General features: G+C 37.2%; 1 protein-coding gene across 5 annotated transcripts in view; it reads left to right on the top strand.

Moving 5' to 3' along the window:
* Nucleotides 1-24,213, top strand: part of LOC113062862 (serine/threonine-protein kinase MRCK alpha-like) — a 49,210-nt gene that overhangs the window by 9,533 nt on the left and 15,464 nt on the right. For 3 of the 5 annotated variants that reach the window (XM_026232896.1, XM_026232894.1, XM_026232897.1), the window contains exons 2-18: nucleotides 7,417-7,508; nucleotides 10,395-10,478; nucleotides 10,889-10,984; nucleotides 11,413-11,561; nucleotides 18,104-18,197; nucleotides 18,298-18,498; nucleotides 18,870-19,118; nucleotides 19,279-19,358; nucleotides 19,882-20,042; nucleotides 20,117-20,239; nucleotides 20,377-20,510; nucleotides 21,612-21,854; nucleotides 21,990-22,100; nucleotides 22,269-22,519; nucleotides 22,891-22,996; nucleotides 23,757-23,881; nucleotides 24,071-24,176. In XM_026232896.1, the coding sequence (XP_026088681.1) occupies nucleotides 7,417-7,508; nucleotides 10,395-10,478; nucleotides 10,889-10,984; nucleotides 11,413-11,561; nucleotides 18,104-18,197; nucleotides 18,298-18,498; nucleotides 18,870-19,118; nucleotides 19,279-19,358; nucleotides 19,882-20,042; nucleotides 20,117-20,239; nucleotides 20,377-20,510; nucleotides 21,612-21,854; nucleotides 21,990-22,100; nucleotides 22,269-22,519; nucleotides 22,891-22,996; nucleotides 23,757-23,881; nucleotides 24,071-24,176 (2,405 nt within the window). The remainder of the gene's footprint in view (nucleotides 1-7,416; nucleotides 7,509-10,394; nucleotides 10,479-10,888; nucleotides 10,985-11,412; nucleotides 11,562-18,103; nucleotides 18,198-18,297; nucleotides 18,499-18,869; nucleotides 19,119-19,278; nucleotides 19,359-19,881; nucleotides 20,043-20,116; nucleotides 20,240-20,376; nucleotides 20,511-21,611; nucleotides 21,855-21,989; nucleotides 22,101-22,268; nucleotides 22,520-22,890; nucleotides 22,997-23,756; nucleotides 23,882-24,070; nucleotides 24,177-24,213) is intronic. The other 2 variants (XM_026232899.1, XM_026232895.1) reach the window with 1 other exon arrangement.

Genomic DNA, 24,213 nt, shown 5'->3' with positions numbered 1-24,213 from the left:
AAATGAAACCCTGCACATATAATTTTCTTTTTTTACATTCTCATATTTGTATTCAAAATAGGGCTAAAATGATTAGTCAACATTATTGACAACGTCAACAATAAACTATTATTGACAAATATATTTATGGTCGAAAAGTCATTTGTCATATAACTAATAATGTAAGGGCCTGCAGTAACAAAGTTCGACCAGTGAGGTGCTGTAGTGCAAGACTGTAATTCAGCCCTCCCAGCTGTTGGCCAATAGAAGAAGACATATGGGAAGTGCAAATGAAGCCAAAGCAGTAGTGTGGGAAAGTTGTATAAAACTACAAACAAACAAAAAGATGCTGTTAGGGGTTTAGCCTATGGATTAATCTGTGAAATAATCAACGAGTAGTCGACTAATCGCTTCAATAATAATTAGATTAATCGATTTTCAAAACAACCGTTTGTCACAGCCCTAAATTAAAATGTCATAAACCTTTTGGTGAAATGACTGACTTCTCTCTGGTGGCTTCTTGAAGAATTTAATTTGCATAAAACCTGCCACTTTCTTACAGTTGACTGCAAGCTCACATTCAGATCTGATTTTGTTTTGTAAATGAAACAATAAATAAAAATGCCTTGTACATTCTTTAAAACTATCCTTTTGATAGTCATGCTGTTTTGAAACAACGTGAGGGTGAGTAAATGATGACTAATTAAATTAAAAGTGAACTATCCATTTATTCTCCTGTGAACAATACAGTGAGAAGCATTTGTCTATGGATCAAGTTACAAATTGCAGGTTAATAATAGGGTTTGATGTTTGCTTCAAGTTTGACAGACAGTGTCTAGCCTAAATTAAAATTTCACAGTGGCATGTTACAGCGAAGTTGATTAGCAATTAAGATAAAAACGATTATGATGACAGTGATGATAATTTGAACATATTACATGGGTGGTGAAGTTCCCTGACTGCCTCCAGGGTTTTCAGTCAGTCAGTCGTGGTAGGAAACGTCCAGCAAGATTTCATTCACTCCTCTGTTCTGAGAGAATGCAGTAGGATAGAGTTACATCTACCATGACATATTTTGCCAAAGGGAGGCGACTCGGTGGTATTATGTTGACTGAAAAACTAATGCTGTATTTTTAAGTCCCTGCCAATTGAGCGTAAGAGCAGGCAGTCTGTAGAAAACGTTCACAGCTCTTGTGTCAATGTCATGTTGTTGGACGACTATGGATCTTCTCTGAGGGATATGACCGTTCTGCTTTCCTGCTAAGTTGTCTGTATAACTGTAGGTTCTGAGAAATGGCAAAGCTATTTTTAATCACCTTGAGCCTCACATGAAACAATATCATACACTACCCTTATTTTGTTGACACATCCAGCATCTGTGGAATGCCAATATTTATCGCTGAATGTCCCATCTGCTTTTTTCCATTTAATGAAGGTGAATGGCAACCAAGATTTTCAGTGAATAGCAACTGTTCTTCACAGAAATCAGTCTTTCGGTTTCAGAAGACTTGGACTATGATGCTTTAAGGTTATAATTATTTTATTAAGTAGGGTAGCACAAATTGAAAAAAAAATGGTATCTCAAAACATGTTTTAGTGTGTACAACATCCTAGATGGGGTTGCATTGAAATCTGCTCCACACAAACTCACTTTGCTTGGTTTGGGTTGCTTATACTTACAATCTGTATTAAAATCTTCTTGTATTTGTGCTGGACCATGCTACAAAATGGGTGATGCGATTGCTGGTGCACAGAGAGCTGCAGGGACCAGGAATGCAGTAAAGGGTAACACACGTTTTTGACGTGTTTAGCATCACATGTCATCTCCAGCTTTTGTGTGCAGTTTCGGTTTATGTCATTTGTCACATAACCTTCCTGCATTCAGTACATTTTTTCAATAGCTGCCTGTGCTTAAAGGCCCGTGTGTTTTGCACTCTTGCTCTATTAATGCAAGTACAGCATGATGCATCATTTTCTGTGTCTAATGGCCGATTCTTCATCTACCTCGTCTGTTTACTTTTGTTTTTTGATGAACATTAGCACAGGAGCCCTGAAACATCCAAGAGCTTTGTTCATCCTGAGAGCTCTTCTTCTGGCTTTATTGTATTTGGGGGATATCCTGTTTGTGCGTTGCAGTGGTTTAGACAAATGTCCTGTCTGACACAAGCCAAGCCATCATTCTTCAATGGCAATAGGGGATGCTTTAGGGGTGGTGTATATTGCTTTGGGAGTTTGGGCATCGTGGGCGCTCACTCTAGCATTAAACACAATTTATCGCCCCATTGCATGTTTATGCAGTATGAAAGTGATTCTCAGGCATGTTTATGTATGTTTGGTACTTATTAATGATTTAATGCTTTTTCCTGTCCTCATGGAGAGTTTCATATATCACCCCCTGCTAACTACATGGTACTATGAGCCATGACTTTGCCTTAGGGATTGAAAGCACCCATGACTTTATTTTATTAATTTGATATCCTGCCACCTTGTTTAATAACACAGGCTGCCATTGAATGTATGAAAGGGATCCCCTCTTCTGGATCCTTCATTCTGTAAATGTAATTTATTCAGTCTGTTGGGACTCGTCTTATTTATGGCTGTTATTAGCTGTAGCAGTTTTGATGTGCTGGGGATTTCAGATTAAGCAAAATATTAAGGAATTGGCAGGTCATATAGTAAGTAAAAAAAGAACAAAAACAAATAAATTATGGTTTTATTATTAGTAGTAAATATATTCTTTTAGGCAAATAAATTATTACTTTATTTTTCAAAATTCTGTTCAATTTTTATTTTATTTTTTTCTATAAATTTTACAATAATGTAGTTAATGTGAATTCTTTTGGTCATGATAATCGAAGAGTGGAAATCTGATATTGTCAGAGCACATAAAATTTTCATATTAAACTCAATTTCTATATTATGTTTGTGTTGTAGATTATATTATATGAATAGTTTTGTATTTTCTTTTATAATTTTTTTTGCCTGAAATATGGTTTAAACTAATAATAATAAAAAATGTTCTTGAGTATTCAATAATTTAGACATTGTAATTGTGTTTCATTTTTTTCTATTTATTTTAGGGCTTTCACAATTTTTATTCATAGAGACCATGTGAGAGACAATGGGAAAGGAAGACAACATTCAATTGAATTAAAAAGTTATAGATAAATATTATTATAAATATAAAATGTTTTTTTTTTTTTTTTTTTTTTTTTTTTTGTTCACACCATGTGAGTGACAATGTGACCTGAAGATACAATTTTTGTAGGATTTCCAAAGACCAATTTCCAAAGTTAATAAAGTTATTGAAATAAAATGTTTAGAAAATTCCGGTTGACTTGGTTAAAACCTTTGTGTGTGTGCGTGTCAGAGAGGGCTACAAAAGTGTCTGCTGTGTTCTTATTGAATGTAAATATTGAAGCACAATTCACATGACACCTATGTTGTAAAGTAGAATTTCATCATGATCTTCACTGTTTGCATTAGCATAGCCTGTGCTTCTTAAAGTTGCTCAGGCCTGAGCACATTGTGATTGTCAGAACTGTGCAATTGTGTTAATGCTCTCAATGCCTTATTAGCCTCTCTGGTTACGGCAGAGGAAGGCCATCCTCAGGTCTTTTAGCTCCAGGAGCTGAGACGTGTTCTTCTGGAAGCAGCATTTTTGCGTTGTTACCTCACCGTGGCCGTAAATAATCTCTCTTATGGCTTCCAGATGTCCCCCTGCCAGAGGAGTGGATGTGAGAACAAACTCAAGGCCTAGTATTCCTCTTTGCATCTTTCTTCGCAGACATGCCTGTCCCCCACATACAGCAGATGTACACAAGCACGCACAGATTCTCACAAGCACTTTGTCACGCACACCCTTAACCAGTCTGGTATGAGACGCAAAGACGGGACATGTTTTTCCAGTCTCACAATGCCAATAAGTTTAGGTTGACACTTTCTTTTAAAACCTCAGTATTCTTATTTTGCTTATATGTTGTCCCTTTGTACCAGGCTTAAGAACTGAAACTAAAACTTTCGCTACAAAAAAAAAAAAAAAATGTATTATTATTATTATTATTATTATTATTATTATATGTATTAACACAAAAATAAAATATGTATGTATGTATGTACTTGTAATATGTGTGTATATATATTTATATATATATATATATATATATATATATATTTATATATATATATATATATATATATATATATATATATATATATATATATATATATATGCATATAAACTTAATTTAATTAATTTTAGTACTTCATTAAAAAGTTGTTAGTATTATTTAAATGCATTTTTATAAAAAAATAAAATAAGATTTATAAAAACTAAAGAGAGATATTAAAAATTATGAAAATACCCAAATTACTAAAACCTCAAAATCTAATTCGTAATATAAAAAACTTGATTAAAAAAATAATAGTAACTGAGCAGATGATACAAAAAAACCACTGATTTGTAGAACCTCACTAATACCAACTATTCTTTGAAAGGATCATAAACAGCCATACAGTGAACAATGTGGCGAAGAAGTTTACATTTACAGCACTGCAGATTACCTCACTCTCATTTGTCATGGCAACTGTTGCTATGTTTGGCATGCCCGTGTTCTTTTATTAGGTTTTCAGGTGAGTGATACTGTATAGCTATTGTTCTGCTAACGAAATTGAACAAGAGAAGCATCGCTAAAGCTAATATTGTTAACCAACTGATACTTAGATACAAAGGGTTGAGCTGGCTTTATGATAATGCACAGGTATCGCATGGATTTCTACATGCACGGGCCCCTCGCTCGGCCTATGTTTATTAGTTTTTACTCTCTAAAGAGCCTTGCAGGTCCCATTATGAAGTGGGTAGTGGCGATTCATTCTTGTGAAGTGTTTTATTCAGTGGTTGTTCTGCAGTCCATGCTGCCTGTGGAACAGAGGCGTCTTTTAGGACTCTATGTATGTATGTAGTCAATGGTGTGTATGACGTAAAGCACGACTTCCACTGCGGTGTCACAATTATTTTAACATGTGGCCGCCGCTTACTCATGTCAAAACTGTTTCTTAGGGGTCAAGCGTGGCTGATTCTGTCCAGGGATGTCTGAGGTTATTTTTACTCTTTCTCAGTAGTTAGGGCTGTATGAACTTGATACATCCAGTCAGAATTTAGCATATGAATTATATGGTTTTCTATTTAATATATATGTTTTGCATAATGTTTCATAATGTTCAAATTTTTTATCCGATGACAGACTTACAATTATCTATAGGCTTGTAAACCATCAAGTTCCAAAAAAAAGAAAAAAAAAAAAAGAAATAAAAATCAATCAAATTAATTATGTCTTTATAAGTATACCTTTTATAAGTATTTTTATTTAAATAGGTTATCCAAAAATTGCCATTGGAATGTGTCTATTTAATCTTAATTTCAATATGATTCATATAAGATTTAGATAACTAAATAAAGTTTAATTATATAGTATTAATTATAATTATATATTAATTAATTAATTAAAAATTATATAGTACTATTATTCTTTGTTTATTAATTAATGTATATGTGATTTATTTTTATAAATCATATTTCCAGCAAAAAACGAATAAGTATAAACTTATAATATAAAATAGTTTTATTTATTTATGAAAGGACTCGTATTGTGCTGTAACACTTTGTTCATAGTACCTCCTCAATAGTGTTTACACTTTGCTGGTATTATTAGCATGTTTTTAGCTGTCAGCAGGGTGTGTGATAGAGTAGCTGCTGCTGATATGAGACTGTGACAACTGTTAGATTAGCAGAGGGTCAGTGCTTAAGTGTAATTACAGTAGTAATGTGGAGCAGTTGTGACGATACGTAATGACCTGGCTGGGTAATGAAGCCCTGCTGGGAACAAAATGCCTTGGAGCTACCAATTGTACCTTGGTGATCTACCAACTTATTTGCTCTGAAAGTCAGATGCTGTAGCTACAACAGAGTAATGACCCCTTAAATAGAATTAGAATATTGTGTGGAAACATTTTATTTATTGTTAGTTTATATTATTAGATAGTGAAAATAACTAGATTTTTTAAGAAAGAAATTGCAAAGTGCTAACTAAAGTGCTTTCATGTTCTGGATGGTTGTTGCCTTAACACCTTTAATAACAATACTAAGTCAAATATTGTGATATTGTACATTTCCAAGGAGTTCTTACGGTGTTCGGTCAATCACCAGTATGCACTGGGTCAGTTGGCCAATCAGAGCAGACTGCGCTTGTCGGAAGGAGGGACTTTGTAGAAAACAACTCGTTTAAGAGAGGACCTAAAATAATGTACAGTATTTGAAAAAGAATGTGAAAGCATGTCAACATATTATGTTACACCAAATACTCAAAATAATGATCTTTTAAAAAGCATCATATGAGCCCTTTAATGAAAACTTTTGTAATTTTTGTTGGTAAAAAGTTTTCACCCCAAGCTGTCACTGGGGTGGTTCCATGGAAAAAGTTTGCAACAGAACACCTCAGTGATGTGTATGAGAGCCATTAGATGAGGTCGAACTTTGTAAAAGATGTTTTAGGAAGGTCATTCTGAGATGTTAGGTTTAGAGCTGCATAGACTCTGATGATGGCAGGTGTGGGAGGCGTGTTTATACTCTTGTTCAGAATAAACATGGCAGACTTTTATCCTTATCGCACTGCGGTTGAGATCATCCCCTCTTCTGTTCCCATGTTCTCCCACCCTGGGAATAACACATGCACCACATTGCTGCAGTGGAAGAATTCATTATTTTATGTAATATTTACGTAATATTTACAAAAGAATGTTTCAAATAATAGTCCATTTGAAAATGTATTTGTTCATCACAAATCATTTTTTCCAGCATTGTTTTTTCATAAATAAATAAATTGGCAATAACTGTTCAAAATGTTAAGATTTTTGAAAGTTTTTTATGCTCATCAGGGATCCATTTATTTTATTTTTTAAAAAGAGTAATACTGTGAAATACTACTACTACTACTATTATTATTATTATTCTATTTTAATAAAACTAAAACTATAATTTATTTCTCTGATGGCAAATCTGAATTTTCAGCATCCATTACTCAATTAATCAGTCTCATATGATCATTTAGAAAATCATTCTAAAATGCTGATTTAGTGTTGAAATCACAAAATATTTTTGTGATAAATTTTTCAGTATTATTTAATGAATGGAAAGTTCAAAGGAACTTTCTATTTCATAACTGATCTGAAAAGAGAAATAATTTTGTAACTTTATGAATACCTTTAACTGTCACTTTTGATTAATTCAATGCTGAATAAAAGTATAATATTTCTTTTAAAATCTTTCTGACCCCAACCTTTTGTGGTGTAATTGGCTTTTAGGTTTTGACTATTTCTTTTTATTATTGTTTTATTTATTTATTTCTGTTTTACTGATTTTGTCCCTTTTAATATCTACAGCCAAACCTTTTACATCCAAGGTGAAACAGATGCGCTTGCACAAGGAAGATTTCGAGATCCTGAAGGTGATTGGACGGGGAGCATTTGGAGAGGTATTTATTGTTTTCACCACATTTGGTGCATTCTATTGTTTTGTTTTTTTTTGATCATATAAGAGCCCCTTTGCATTATTAGTTAATATACTGCTTAACCCGTTAGCACAGGTATGTTGCAGGGTAAGGACATTCTTCATGCTGTATTTCTGAGAGCCCGGGGCAGTTAATGTTCTTTTATATTGACAGATGTGTGATGTAGTCACTGGGGAATGTGTGGTGTAAAGGTAGGCCAGGAAACCTTAGGTTACTCGGTGAGGCTTGGCTGTTCAGAATGCTACATGAAGTGGGAATATTGGATTGGAGCCATGTTTAAAATCCCCAGCAAATGGTTTATGAAATTTGTATTTAGGTTTTATTGTCACAGTGACTGAGCTCTTGGACGTTTCCAATTGAGTTGAAGGAATAGTTCACCCAAAAATAAAAATACTCACCCTTTTTGTAACCAGTGCAGCTCCTTTTCTTCCACAGAATACAAAAAGTGAATATTCAAGGAATATCTTTGCAGCTTTGACTGTGAAAGTGAAAAAGTGAAAGTGAGTGATGTGTAGCCAAGTATTGTGACCCATACTCGGAATGTGTTCTCTGCATTTAACCCATCCAAAGTGCACACACACAGGAGTGAGGAGAGAACAAACACCCACAAACACAAACACTGTGAACACACACACGGAGCAGTGGGCAGATTTTTTTTTTGTGGAAACCAGGGAACATTTTGGGGTTACACTATTTTGGGGTCGTGGTATTGAGGGTGGAAAAGAGCGCTGGTCATTCAATCCCCCCACCGACAATTCCTGTCTTAACAGAGACTCGAACCCGCAACCTTTGGGTTACAAGTCTGACTCTCTTAGGCCATGACTTGAAACATTGTGTACAAGTTGTACAGACTGATGAAGATTTTCTGATTGTTTTGTGGTACCCCCCCCCCCCCCTTTTTTTTATCTTGAAAGCTTTAGTACACATTCAGGAATTATTAGACGTTTATCCTTATGTTTTCCATAAAAAAAAGAAAGTCATATGGTTTTGGGAGCGACAGGATAGTGAGTAAATGATGACCAAATTTTCCTTTAGCTAATCTTTTAACATACAGATCTGCTTTAAACAGCTGTGTCTGTAAAAAAGACAGTTTAAACGGATATGTTTGAGTTATAAAAAAGGCAACACATTTATTAGACTGGGTGTATGGAAATACATCAAAGATCCTAGAGATTAAAGTAGATTTTAAAGGGCAATGTGTCAGTCCGTCGGTTTTTCTGCATTTGTCAATGTCTGGTGAGCTATGATTCATCTGCACCGTGCTCAATGGGAACGTTTTCGTCTGACACACCACTCGACAGGGTTTCCAGCCTAGCGTCTGCTCACTTCAGTCCAACTGGAATCAACAGCTCATGGAAAGCTAGCAGAAAGTCTGTTCTGCTTGATGTGCGCCCGTTTCCAAAATAACACCAGAAAGGAAGCCAAGCAGCTGTGAGAAAACGTGCAAAGGAACAGACTGAGGATAGGTCACACACTTTCATCTCCTGATGGATCAGGATAGGCTTGGGCGAGGAGAAGAAGGGCAGATGACAACATTTCCTGTGGAGACTGCTGAGCCAGTAGCTGCTACTCAATTTCAAATAAATAAAAAAAACAGCTGTCCTTATATTTTAACATAATTACTTTTTTTTTTTTTGCATGTTGCATTTGCATTGTCACATTTAAAGGAAAATGTGTGACTGTCATAACAAATATTACAATGGTCCTATAAATAAATAGAAAAAAACAAAGAAAGAAAGAAAGAAAGAAAGATCTGTCTCATAAATAAGAGACCATTCAAGTTCTGAGACATGTAGCCCTCCCGTAGAGTTGTGTATATTTTTTTATTATGAACAGACCCACACATTTCTATGAGAGTGCTGCATGTCTCAGTAGTTTTCCTGGTCTTGTAGTGTGTGAGTTGATGTGTAGGGTGCAGAAAAGGGGAATCTCTGAAGATGTCATCACATGCTTGATGACAGCAAGCGAAGAGCAAAGAACTTTGAAGGAGCCTCTTCTATCATTAGTGTCAGAGCCAAAAACAGTGCGCTCCTTCTGGATCAAGTCACTAAACATTGCCAGAACATTGTTATGTTCTCTGATCATCATTTAATAGAGCGAAGACATCACACATCAAGGCAGATGCTAGATAAGGTCATAAGAAGTTCACTTTCCTAGCACTGTAATTTCATGACATTCACACGCATCTGATTTATATTTGTATTTGAACTTTACTGAGATTGAATTTGACATTTACTGTTACAAATAATTGCCAAATTAGGAAAAAACTGTCAGACTGACATTTATAATGTTATTATTATTATTATTATTTTAATAGATGCTGTTCCCTAAATGCTGTTTATCAAAAAATCCTGAAAAAAATATTATTTAATTAGGTTTTACTTGCAATAAGATTCTGCAGACTTGACCCCAGCAGAGATGTACAAATCTGGTATTATTTATATATATATATATATATATATATATATATATATATATATATATATATATATATATATATAAAATACCAAATCTTCTCATAATCTGCTTTACTTTTTTTCAAAGAATGAATATATATATATATATATAATACCAAATCTTCTCATAATCTGCTTTACTTTTTTTCAAAGAATGAATATATATATATATATAATACCAAATCTTCTCATAATCTGCTTTACTTTTTTTCAAAGAATGAATATATATATATATATAATACCAAATCTTCTCATAATCTGCTTTACTTTTTTTCAAAGAATGAATAGCAATGCCTTTAAGCGAGCTAAGTAACACTTTTATGAATGCCAATAAAAACACTGTTTCCAGGTCAAATGATGTTCATCAGGACCGATGTTCTCGTCCTCCTTACAGGTTGCAGTAGTAAAGGTGAAAAATGCAGACAAAGTATTTGCCATGAAGATTCTCAACAAATGGGAAATGCTTAAAAGGGCTGAGGTGAGCTGATGTTTTTACAGACATCCCTTCCTTTTATTCAGCAGATTTGGTTCAAACCAAACTGCTTTAGTTGCAAATAACAGTAATGGTTTTCTCAAGACTGATTTTTATGTAATGTACAACTCTTGATCCAGTTAGCAGCATCAGTCTCTATCATTCAGATGATGCAGGCATTTCTTCCCTGGCGTATCATTCTTTAGCGTCCTAGGAGAGTGTTACTCCCTCTGTCTTTACCCATTACATGAGGAACCACTTGAAAACAAACAGTCTTCGCTCTATATGATTCAGAAACCATTGCTCACAGTGGAAATAGACCCCTTGGTTGGAGTCATTCTGAATATGTGAAGCACATTTTTGACCGCTGACTCCAAAAAGTGGTTTTCTTTGACATTTTACCCCTTTTCTTTCAGACTGCATGTTTTCGGGAGGAACGGGACGTGCTGGTGAACGGGAACAGTCAGTGGATCACGACGTTACACTATGCTTTCCAGGATGAGAACAACTTGGTGTGTGAGAACTCTCAAGCTCACATTGGGTCTGATTCACGTTCACTTGATAAGGTTCTGAGAAGGAGATAATGTAATGATCAGTAATCACTGCTTACCGAGTTTCAAGGGACACTGTTGTATAGCAGACTATATATTTATCTGTGCCGTGCTGTATATAGTGTGACTGGAGAAGAGGGGCTCTAATATGAATTATCATTTTGAGTTCAGCTTCATGAGTGGGAGTGTGAAGGAATGAAACTGGAGGAAGAGAACGCTAACGAGGTTTTGAATTGAAGAATGTCATGGATAATTGAGATGGGATGGGTTAATCCAAGGGTAAAGGAAATTTAAAAGATGTAGACTGCCCGTGATTGATATCCTTGTTTCCTATTATTTTTGTTTCTTTTCTTCTGTCTTATTCACTTCCTGTTTTTCTCTCCTCCCAGTACCTGGTGATGGACTACTATGTAGGGGGAGACCTGTTGACTCTGCTCAGTAAATTTGAAGATCGTTTGCCTGAGGACATGGCCAAGTTCTATCTGGCCGAAATGGTCTTGGCTGTTGACTCTGTGCATAAGCTACATTATGTTCACAGGTGAGTCTCAACTCTTTAAACTAGGGTTGTTAATCAGTTAAAAATGTGACTGAATTAAATGCTCACTGTTTAATCAAATTAATGACATGTCAGTATTTGCTGAACCCCCAAATTATGATAATTTAAAGATATCATTGTGGCAGGCATAAGCATTGAATAGATATTAAAAAGTGGCTTTAGAAGTCAATTTATTACTTTTTTGTTTCCATATCAAAAAATGTATAATCCTTTCACTGAGTTACTGTACACAGCAATCCATTTTGTAACCTGGTTTGCTTGTAAAACTCTTTTTTTTTTTTCTTTTCTTTTTTTTTTTATGACATTTGAAAGCAGATGCCTTGTTAACCAGCCAAAACAGGACTTTTGTTTGAAACCAGATGTTTGGGTGAGGTGTATTAAATAGTTAATGCAATTAGAGGGAGGGACATTCTCATTACAGAGAGAATTTGATTGGCTGAAAATCTGTGTAGTGCAACACGAGTCATCAGTATTTTGGTCTGTTTTCACAAAAGATTGTAAATGAGAAAAATCAGCTTTAAGTCAATAATAAGCTTTAGGAGGACAGTACTATTCAAGGTTTTGGGACAGCAAGATTTTTTTTATGGAAATTAAAAAAATAAATTCTGTGAATATGCATTAAATTTATCAAAAGTGTCAGTAAATGATCAAGTGACACTGAAAACTGATGTAATTACTGCCGAGAATTCAGTTTTGCCATCACAGGAATAATTTTAAATTTTAAATTATATTACAATTTTAATAATAATAATCACAATATTATTTTTTTGTGTATATTAGCATATAGATAACCTCAAAACTAGTGCCCATGGGTTAAAAGCCACAAAACACCCATTTTGATTTTAATCAGCTAAGCATGCACTGAAAGCAAGAGCAATGAGTCGGAAAAAGGCTATGTTTAGTTAGTCTGAGGGCAGGCTGGATTGGAACCCATCTTCGGCTATCACACAGGAAGTGTCAACATTTGCATACTGACAGGCACCAGTTGCATAGAGCCCTCAGTTTGATGAATGTGTTTGTACTGGGACATTGGGTGTGCTTCAACAGTCCCACCAAAACATCATTTGGGTACAAACAAAGTACTCATGTTGTCTGCCTCACAAACTTATATACAGCTCTTTTAGTCGCTGCTTTTGGGGCTCCCAGAGGGACAGGCCGGCGAAAGTTATAGGCAGTAATCATGGGGTTAGAGGTGTGGTCAACTCCTCTCTCATGAAAGTTTGGTACGCCTGGTTTGTGGAGGGTGGGGACAGAGTGGATTGGTCTCCAGGGATGGGGCTGGCGTGGGTGTGTATGACCAAGCCGTGTTAAAGGGTGTGCATTTGGGAAAAAGTGCATCTGTATTTTTGAGGGTGGATGTATGAGGGTGTGTGAAAAAAGTTGAGACACTATAGTTTGAATGAGTGCATAGTGATGGGTTTATTATAAATAGTAGTGCACCCTCTAAAAAAAAAAATTGAATTAAAGGGGTATTTCACTTTATTTGAAAAGAAGAGCTCCAGGTTTTGTGCTTGTTTGTAGGGCTGCTCAATTTGGTCAAAGTGTTGTGATATATGTATATGATTAATTATTATAATTATTATTAAAGATAAACAAAAATATTAAACAAAATAAGAAATATATTGTAATATAGATATAAAAAAATAAAGTATTAAATTATTATATTATATTATATTATATTATATTATACTATAATTTAAACATTTATTATTTAATTTGGATCTGAAATACTCAATACATTTATTTGATCAAATCGCAGCTTTTGCAATTTAATAATTGCACTGTGCCATATTGCAATATTCAATTTTCTTTCACTTAACTGTGCCGCCCTACTTGATACAACTCTAAAATGATCCTAAGGCTGAATGACAGTGACTATCATTCATCACTGACATCAAACCTGACATGATGCATCCTTATGGAAAAAGGTTTAGAATGAAATGGCGAGCAATAAATGCTAATTATAACATATAAACTATGTCTTTAAATGGATTTATTAGATCTCTCATTTCTAATGTCTCTTCATCAATTCACATTTACATTTTAAATGCAGCCTTCACACTTTGTTTCTAGTCTCCAGATTACATTAGTCAGTTTCTGCCCCAGGAAAAGCTTGGAGCTCTTGCTTTCACCCAGTCCTCATTAGACTAAGTGGGCAAGCTGTTGTGTTAAAGTGGAGGATTTTTAGAGCTTGTGCTTGTAAGTGGTGTTAAGTGCACGGTTGCTCTCGGCCAGATATTTGCATAGTGTGTGCTCTGATTCTTCCACTGAAAAGGACTGGCCCATGTCACAGACTGAGAGCCAACCGGACGAGCTAGCATCTGTGTGTTTTTGTTATGCGTGACCATTGCATTATACTTGGTTATTGATCAGGGCCATATGTGTGTCTTGCTATTGATCAAAGCAATGTGTGTGATGTCTCAGCGTATTTCTAAGGAAGCTGGAATTTCATTCGCCATCAAAACATGGCTTGACACATCAAAAGCCAAGAGGGAATCTCTTGTTACCTGTAAGATCCTTTATCGAAGAGAATGATGCACAGTCGTTGCCTGAGGATAAAGCCACATTCATCTGAAACGGCACAGGTGATTGGATGACCTTATGAAGAGCTTTGTTGGGCGACATTGACGGCTGTCTTAGTGCTTGTAGAACAGTTGTTTTTTTTTACAACGGGCTTGACCTACAAGTTGAATTTCCACATACTCCAATTTTTTTTATTTTTTTTATTAATTATTGAGCTCATTTATCAAGCAAAAAAAGGATGGAATGAATTGCTGAAATGTACCCAACATCCCCATGCATTGAGTCCCACCCCCTTTCTTTCTCCCTGACCAGCTTTCCCTGTGGTAGGCATGAGGCCGGGCCAGATGGTGTTCACAGATGGTTATTGTGGTCTTAAATTGGGATTACCTCCCTCTGCTTGCAGTCCACTGCTCCTTAAGACAGCAGCCCGGGACAGAGCCTCCCAATTATCACCTACACTACAACCCCTGCTAACAGACCGGACCCCTTAATGCACCATTACAATGTAAATGGCTTTTACCCTAGCAGGAGGCACACAGCCAGGTTAACCAAATCTAATGTAGATTTAAGACAAGCCAAGTTTAACAGTATAAAGTAAACTTAGCAACGAGTAGCTGTAGAGCCATCATCAATGGCTATGTCATGAATATTTCCACATTATCTGTGGGAAACCTTGTTAGCCCATAGTGTTAATCTATGGACACGGTAGAGCATATTTGTTTGGCTCAGAGTTTCTCTACTTTTTAAATTGGTTTAGAATGTCCGCCTCTGCTTTCTGCTGTTTGCTCCGTGGCACAGGACTGTGACGTGAGAATGATCCAGTCTAGCCAAAAACCTCTTAGAAAGAAAAAAATGTTTAAGATCTCAGCGACAGATTCAGCAAAATGAGGGGCGTTTATGGTCTGCAGAATTGGTCATGGATCATGGCTGTTGAGAGATCTGCTGTGCAGTCGTTTTGATTTAAAAAAAATGTTTAAATGTTTAATTACAATTTTTTTGTTAAATTAAGTTTAATTAAACCATAAAATTAACCTAATTAATTGTGTCCCCAGAGCTGTACATCAATTCTGTAATGATTTTCTTTCTGAACAGTTAATGCATCAATTTGTAATTTTTTATTAAAAGTAAAACAATTCTTTCATCTGCCACAATAATGGAATAATAATGCATCTGAATTATAATTTTTTTGGGGTGCTGTATATACACACACACACACACACACACACACACACAGGTAAACTACTATTCAGAAGTTTGGGGTCAGTAAGATTTAATTTATAAAGAAATCTTTATAAAGTACTTTTATTCATCAGGGATAACTTTAAATGGATCAAAAGTGACAAAGACATTTCAAATTTCAAATACGTGCTGTTCTTTTGAGCTTCTATCTTCATCTTTTAAAAAGAATCAATATTATATTTTCGAAAAATATAAGGCAGCCCAACTATTTTGAAAATTGATAATAAGAAATGTTTTTTGAGCACCGAATCAGCATATTCAAACTATTTCTGAATGATCATGTGACACTGAAAACTGGAGTAATAGCTGCTGAAAATTCCACTTTGCAATCATATGATTTTTCTTATTATTTTAAACTATAATGAAATATTTAAAACTGTTATTTTAAATGGTAACATACAATAGTACTGTGTTTTATGTATTTTTATTAAATAAATGCAGCCTATTGTCCACGAATCTATATATAATGATTCAATTCAGTAGATTTTTAATCAAATCTTGTTGCATTTTTAAAATCGTTTTGCCTTGTTTTGGGAGGTAATTATTGTGTTTGATTTTATTATGTGTAAATTACTTATGGAGTATGACACCCAAAACAGGAGTGCTGTGTATGATAAACATTGTAGTATTGACAATATCGCTTCATTATTCGGAGTGGATGAGGTCAAGCCATCATGAATAGAGTTCCACCACCCACTGTGTTCCTCACACAATCTCAGACAGACCTCTTTGTGTTAGAGCCTTCATTCATGGTTCATTTAGGCCTTCTGTTCAGCTGCTTGACAGCGGAGGGGGGTGGGGGGAGATATATCTTCATATCTTGCATGTTGCTGACATTTTAACAATCAACACTTCGACAAAAAATCTCTGCTTTCCACTAATCTACCCACTTAATGTACCAGCATTCTGCCAAGCACACGCACACTCACACAAGCTTGCAATGTCTTATTTGAGATGTTGGCTGTAAATTGCAACAAAAATGTCAGTAGTGCTGAGTTTTAGGGTTTATGAGCTGTTATGATTAATGATGTGCTGATGCTGACAGCCCGAAAGGGGAACAGAGTGGAGTGACAGACACACTGATGAAGCTCTTATGTGTTTAGAGTACACAAGCCACGGACAGTTGAGATAGCTGACTCCACTGTGATATGACCCTGTCTCTCTCTCTCTCTCTCTCTCACACACACAGCGTGCACACACGCGCGTGTGGACTTGCAACGTGCAAAACTCTGCATTTGAACATTAAAGTTTTAGTTCTTAATAACAAAACATACTTCCAGTAGCTGGTCCAGAAGCGCCAGATTGTCGTAGTAAAGTGAGAATGACCTCCTCTCCTAGGTTCATGAAACATTCGTCCATAAAATGCATTGCTGTTCTGTTGTAAGTGATCTTTAAAGGGGGGTGAAATGCTCATTTTCACTCAATATCCTGTTAATCTTGAGTACCTATAGAGTAGTACTGCATCCTTCATAACTCCAAAAAGTCTTTAGTTTTATTATATTTATAAGAGAAAGATAGTCTGTACCGATTTTTCCCGGAAAAACCAGAGCGACTGGAGGCGTGACGTGTGGGCAGAGCTAAAAAATCACGAGCGCCAGTAGGCTTTTGCGTTGAGGGCATCTGGAAACTGTGACATTACCGTGAGGAAAAAAACATCATCCAAAACAAACCATGGCTAACAGTCAGATTCAGCCGTTTATCTATGATCCAGAATCAGATCCAGAGGCTGAAATTTAACAAGAGCAGCAGCATCAACGACTACAGCAGGACGTCTCTATGTAGTATGTATTGAAACTGTATTTATTTGCTTAGCGGTTTTGGAAAATGAATAAGTTCCACTTTATGTCATTTTTTTTTAAGGTGTACATGTGGAAAGTGCAGTTTGATGACAACGTCGCATGTTGTTTACTTGATGTGCTTACGCGCCGATAGCTAAGTTAACAACACAGAGATATTTGAAGCAGTTTTACTCACCGCCTGCGGTTCCAACACACAATCGTGACCCTTTTTCATTGGGACTGCATTATCCTTAAGAAATAAACGATATGCAAATCCGGCGTCAAACTGGGCCTTGTTTGTAAAACAAGCATCTTCGAAATGCAGGGAACAAACACAAACACTTGCACAACTCCGTTGATGCTCTGTAAAAATAAACTCCATCCACTGGTTAATGCTGTTTTTTTTGTTGTTTTTTTGGTAATCTGTGCAGGGTTGTCTTGCCCTGGCAACCAAAAACACACTCCTTTTGTGACATTTCGCGACGCTCTCGCTCTGATCAGTGAATGTCTCTGCTCTGCTCTATGGGAGCGCGCTCTTCCGGCAGAAGTGCCCTCAGGACCCATATAAGGAAATTCCGCTCCATCTAATGTCACACAGAGCCATACTCGAAAAAAACTTTCCGAAACTTGTGACAAACCGGAAGGAGTATTTTTGGAACAAAAATACTCCTTCAAACGTACAACTTAATTTTTCAAACTTTGTCCATGTTTAGCATGGGAATCCAACTCTTTAACAGTGTAAAAAACTCAGTATGCATGAAATAGCATTTCACCCCCCCTTTAAGATTCCTTATTGCATCTACTTTGGGAAGACTACATAAAGTGTTTTTGCTTTTGCCTAGAAACACACAGCATCTCCCTGACATGGCTGCTTCAAAACTAACTGCGTCACTGAAACCACTATAGAATATTTTTACTTTTTGTGTTATGTTTCCTTTTGGTTTAGAAAATGTATGTTTATGATTGTGTTTTATGTATAATCAGGGATATTAAGCCGGACAATATCTTGATGGACATGAACGGTCACATCCGGCTGGCTGACTTTGGCTCCTGCCTCAAGCTCATGGAAGATGGGACAGTGAGTTGGATCCTCAATCCTGAATTGTCGAGCACACGATTTCTTGCTCAGTTAGCCTTGTGTTATAACTTCCTGTCTTCTTGTTCCTGTTTTCTCTCAGGTCCAGTCCTCTGTGGCAGTTGGGACCCCGGACTACATTTCTCCAGAGATCTTGCAGGCTATGGAAGACGGGAAGGGGAAGTACGGGCCGGAGTGTGACTGGTGGTCTCTGGGTGTGTGCATGTATGAGATGCTGTATGGAGAGACTCCCTTTTATGCTGAATCCCTGGTGGAGACCTATGGAAAGATCATGAACCATAAGGTTCGTTTGCATTGTATTGGTTGATACCCCTAAATAAATTCCCTTCTGAAATCTGCAGTAGAGTATCTTAATTTCTAGGTAACCCTTTCCTGTTTTAGTTCACCAGGAAAATTTGTTTGTGCCTCTGTCTTGGTATAAAACAAATAGTCATGAGCGGATGTTCTTTTTGTCTTTTCTTCACTATTTTATTCTGGATTAGTCATCTCAACCTAACAATGAGGTAAAAATTTGCCTATACATCAAGGTTCGTTTAGTGGGATTTAATTAATGGAGCACATCTTAGACCACCGTTATTAGCGTAGATAGGCAGAGATATCTGAGAGAGTCTCAATGCGCAACACTCGAGTATATTTGCACTCATTCATTTTCAGGAGCGCTTCCAGTTCCCACTTCAGATGACAGATGTGTCCGAGGAGGCTAAAGATCTCATCCGGCGGCTGATCTGCAGCAGAGAACACCGGTTAGGCCAGAACGGCATCGACGACTTCAAACAGCACCCCTTTTTCACAGGCATCGACTGGGACAATATCCGCACATGTGAAGCCCCCTATATCCCCGAAGTCAGCAGCCCCACTGACACCTCCAACTTTGACGTGGATGATGATTGCCTCAAAAACTGTGTATGCCTCTCCTTTCTTTCTAATTTTATCCTGGAGCTGATGTATTTATTTCACATAAATGCTTAATGTGTGGTTCCAGAGACACATTTTCTCTTAAATTTGCCACTATGTAGAACTGGATCATTTTAATGAATATTTGAGTTTTTCTGAAATATTTTAGGAGACGTTGCCCCCACCTTCACACACAACGTTTTCTGGACACCACCTCCCATTTGTAGGCTTCACCTACACAAGCAAATGGTGAGTCAGGTGTTTATTCATCATGCCTGGTTTAAATATGTAAAAAAGTATGAGAGTAAAGACTTTTACATTGTTAAATGCTGTTCTTTTGAATTTACTGTTCATCAAAGATTCCTTAAAAATCCATCACAGCTTACCGAAAAATACTGAGGAGCACAACCATTTTTAAAACATAGATAATAATAAATGTTTCTTGAGCACCAAATCAGCATCTAAGAATGATTTCTGAAGGATCACATGACTGCTGAAAATACGGCTTTGCCATCACAGGAAAATATTACATTTTAAAGTATATTCAAGTAGAGAACAATTGTTTTAAATTGTAATAATATTTCACAATATTATAGTTTTTGATGAAATAATTGTAACCTTGTTGATACTTTGTTAAAAAAATATATACAAAATCTTCACAACCCCAAACTTTTGAACAGTAGTGTAGATTGTAGTGCGCTTTAAATATTTGTATTAATTCTGCATATCACATAATTTGAACTGCAGTTTCTTGTGTGGTTTGGTTCTGTAGTACTCTGTCAGATCGAGGGTGTCTGCGGGAGTCCATGGGACCACCACAGGTAGATGCTGAGCTTCAGCGTAGCCTGGAGGAGAGCCTGGCCTCAGAGGCCTATGAGAGAAGGATCCGACGTCTAGAACAGGAGAAGACCGAGCTTACCCGGAAACTACAGGGTGAGGGCACTAACACATCCACACTGAATCATATTTGATCTTTCTGTCTCTCTGAAACATCCCTTTTCTCTTAGAGTCCACGCAAACAGTGCAGGCACTGCAGTACACTGATTCAGATGCCCCAGTGAATGCTAATAAAGAGGTAGAAATCCGGAGTTTAAGAAGTGAGATCGACATCCTGAAGAAACAGATAGCAGGTAAGAGCTCAATATTGAGTTAGAACGCACGAGTCAAGGGCACAGTCCTGGTCTTGGGTCTTTTTGTACTTTATTGATTACCCAATGAGAGTAGTGACATCTCCAGACAAAGAATCTATAATGTTTCATCATGTCAGACTCTGGACAACTGGAACAGCAATTGGAGGAGGCCACCATAGTTCGAAGAGACCCGGAAGACTCGTCTAAAATAATCAGGAGCTTTGAGAAACAGCTGAAGAGTGTCATGCAAGAAAGAGATGATCTGCACAAGGTACCTATTCCATTGTATTTTAAGAAATCTGTAAAAGTTCATACTGTTAGCTAGTTTTCTACAGCAGTCTAGGGTGCTGTAGCTAGTCAATTCGGTCAAGTTTTTTGGAGTATGGTTAACTAGCTCAACCACGACCCACCAGGTGAGCCAAGGTGGTTTACCAACTCCAGTCATGTTGGCCTTAAATCCAAAAATCAGGCTTCTGAAGTGCAGCTCTAACTAGTCTAAGATTTGCTGGTCTTAGTTGGTTTAAACTGGTCTCCCAGCTTGACCAAGCTGATGTTTAGCTTGTTGATCAGATGAATATGCGCAGTCCCCTCTAAAGCCATCAAAATAGACAAGATTGGCTAGACTGAGCGACCAGCTAGCCACTTTAAGCTTGTCTATGCTGTGTTTTTTCAAGATTATTGCCATAAATTACCAACTGTTTTTTGTGACTGCTGGCGTAAAGGTCCAACTGACCTGAGCTTTGACTTTAATCTTTAACCGTTCTGTTAAACAGATTACTGTTTAGTTCAGTGACAAGGATAAAGGCTGGGATACACTAAATGACTTGACATGACAATCTGAATATACTTTAAAACACTATGGATCATACACCTCCTGACTTTGTAAATAGTTACAGAGAAAAATTGGGCATCATGCATTAAAAGACTTAGAATCACGAACTACCAGACTTTCAATAACATAACAAATAATGCAGAAATGTGTCACATTGGTAGGAAGACACATGACAAATGAAAACAGTATTTGTTCAAAAACTGGCTCAAAATAATCAAACTATTTATATTTTCCGACTGGATTCAATCATAGTCTGAAGCTGTCTATCATACAAGATGTGATTTAAAATTTAAAATTTAAAATTTAAACTTTTAAATTTTAAATTTTAAATTTTAAATTTTAAATTTTAAATTTTATATTTTAAATTAATTTTAAAATCTGTCAAAACTGACTGCACAAAATCTGCAAACCGACTCTGAATATTAGCATCTGGCATTGATCCTTCCAGTCTGCAAAGTGGGGCAAAATCTGGACAAAAGTTGTATAGTGTATTCCAGACTTAAGTTATGTTAACTTTGATTCTGTAATGAATATGTGAAGGAGCTGCTGGAGTTGGCAGAGAAGGTGAAGGCTCAGGGGAAGGAGCTAAAGGAGGCTCACAGTCAAAAGAAGATGGCCATGAAGGAGTTCTCTGAGCTGAACGAGCAACTGAGCGATCTGCTCTCACAAAAGCAGCGGCTGAGCCGACAGTTCAGAGACAAAGAGGAGGAGATGGAAGGAGTGTCACAGAAACTAGAGGCTCTACGGCTAGAGATTCGCAAAGCTGAGAGAATGCGCAAAGAGGTATACGCATCAACTTACTGGTGTTTGACTTTATATAAGCCAAGTCAGCATGGTACGATTTTTATCATCAGTGCATCAGTCATTTTTGTGGATTTGTTGGCTGTGTATCTGATGTTTGTGGTGTTTTCGTCTCAGTTAGAGGCCCAGGCTGAGGAGCAAGCAGCAGAAGCTCAGAAGGAGAAGAAGCTACGAGAGAGAACCGAACAGTACAGCCGACAGTTAGAGGAGGACCTGGAAGAGATGAAGGTGACAATGCATGAGTATATTAATAGTTATAAAAATATATAATATAATATATAGCTGTGTGTGTATATATATTAGATCTTGTTTGCTCCCATCCCCCCCCCCCTTTTCTCTCATTCTCTAAGTCCTTTAACCAACTTTACACTCTCATATGTCTCGATCTTCCTGCAGCAGTTGAAGCAGGCTGGGCCGCATCACTCAGAGGCGAGCTCAGATCAACAGCAGGAGCTGATGCGCATACGAGCGGAGCTGGAGAAGAAGAACGTGCAGTACGAGGAGGAGTTGTGCCGCCGGGAGACACTCCACACCAGCGAGCTGAAGGGCCTCAAGAAGGAGCTCCACGATGCTGAGGGTCAACACCTCACACTCCAGAAAGAGATTCTCATGCTCAAAGACAAACTGGAGAAAACCCGCAGAGAAAGGTATGTGTGTGATCATACCTGCCCAGGGTTTTGTGCAGCTTCTTTACATTTTCAGTGAAAGCATCAGGTAATCATCACATTCAGCCTTTACATAGCTACAGCTTTTCTTGTCTGCCGCCCACTTTGACAGAAAGGGCCAATCGGATGCCCCTCGGTTTGTTTTTATGTGACTTTAGAAGCATTCATCTGAAATTGAATATATTGAATATAATAACTATCGTCTGCGAATGGCACATGGTCATAATGAGACCACCAGCTTGTTGGGCCACCAAGGTGAACCGGCAGATGTGTTTATTTACATTGAATTTCCATGGTAGCAGAATGTCTCTTTACTGTAAATTTTATCGTGTTCATTGTTGTGTTTGTAACAGCCAAACTGAGCGAGAGGAGTTTGAGACGGAGTACAAGCAGAAGTACGAGAGGGAGAGAGCCCATCTGATGGATGAAAACAGGAAGCTCGCAAGTGAAGTGGAGAAAGTGAGATCTCTATCGCTTTCAGAAACACGTGTGCCATTGCTCATGATATTCATTAACCTATGTCGCTTTCATCACAAAAAGTATACATCAGACCCCTGAAATTCCCTCTTCTTCTCTGGCAGTCTTTTCCCAAATCTGCTAACATTCCTAGAGAGAGATCGTAACCACACACTCTTACCCAAAATTGCTTCTTGGCTCAGCCACTGTTTACTTTGGACTGCAGGGTAAAATCAGGATCAGCCAGTCAAATAGTTCTGCAAGTTTGGACGTATCAGATATTAAAGGGCTCCTTATTTTTAGTGGCATGGATATTAAACATTATTCATTTCGTAAACATACCTGGAAACCCAAAACACAAAGGCAGCTTGAAACAATAGCGCAGCCAGCCAGACCTGTCGTGTCAAGTGCCAGATTGGATGAGGCTTAGAAACATAAGCAAGAATGATGGCATTTGGAAGGAATAGAACCAGGATGTGCAATGCCTGAATAAATTCACATTCCTGTCAAAGAGCGCTGCAGAGGTTTTGCACAGACTCGCCGTAACATATTATGTGTGCTTCCTGTCTTTCGTGCAACATTCACTTTCCTATTGAACAGAAGAACAATGGAAGCTAGTAAAGTTGATCTGCCTTTTTTAATTAATGAAAATTATTTGTTGTTGTTTTTAGTAGTAGTTAACCATGACAGCACTGGTAGAAACATGCTAAGAACCACCTTAACACAAATTGTTCTTTACTCATGGTCTTTTTTGTCTTTTCAGCTGAGCTCTATGTATGACCAGCTCAACAGTAGTCACAAGCAGAAGGACGAGGAGATGAGAGAGTTGGCTGATAAGAAGGAGAGCATTGCCCATTGGGAGGCCCAGATCACTGAGATCATACAGTGGTGAGTGGAGCCCCCTACTTGCAGCCGTGTGGCATCACACTTGCCAAGAAATACATGATAATGATGACCTTTACCCATGTATGGATCCAGATCATTTTGCCATTCATCACTTAAATGCAGTTGCAGTTTTTCGGATTTACAGAAGTTTTGCATTGTCAAGGTAAAGCTGAACTAAGCTAATCTGTGCAGGGTGAGCGATGAGAAAGATGCTCGTGGTTACCTCCAAGCTCTAGCCACAAAAATGACAGAGGAGCTTGAAGGGCTCAGGAACACCAGCTTGGGAGCCAGAGGAACGGTGAGACATGCACACAGCAGATGAGGATGAAACACAT

Source organism: Carassius auratus, chromosome 45, assembly GCF_003368295.1.
Source record: "Carassius auratus strain Wakin chromosome 45, ASM336829v1, whole genome shotgun sequence".
NCBI classification, from domain to species: domain Eukaryota; kingdom Metazoa; phylum Chordata; class Actinopteri; order Cypriniformes; family Cyprinidae; genus Carassius; species Carassius auratus.
Note: the sequence above shows the minus strand (reverse complement) of the source record. Positions and strands in the feature narration are given on the sequence as shown.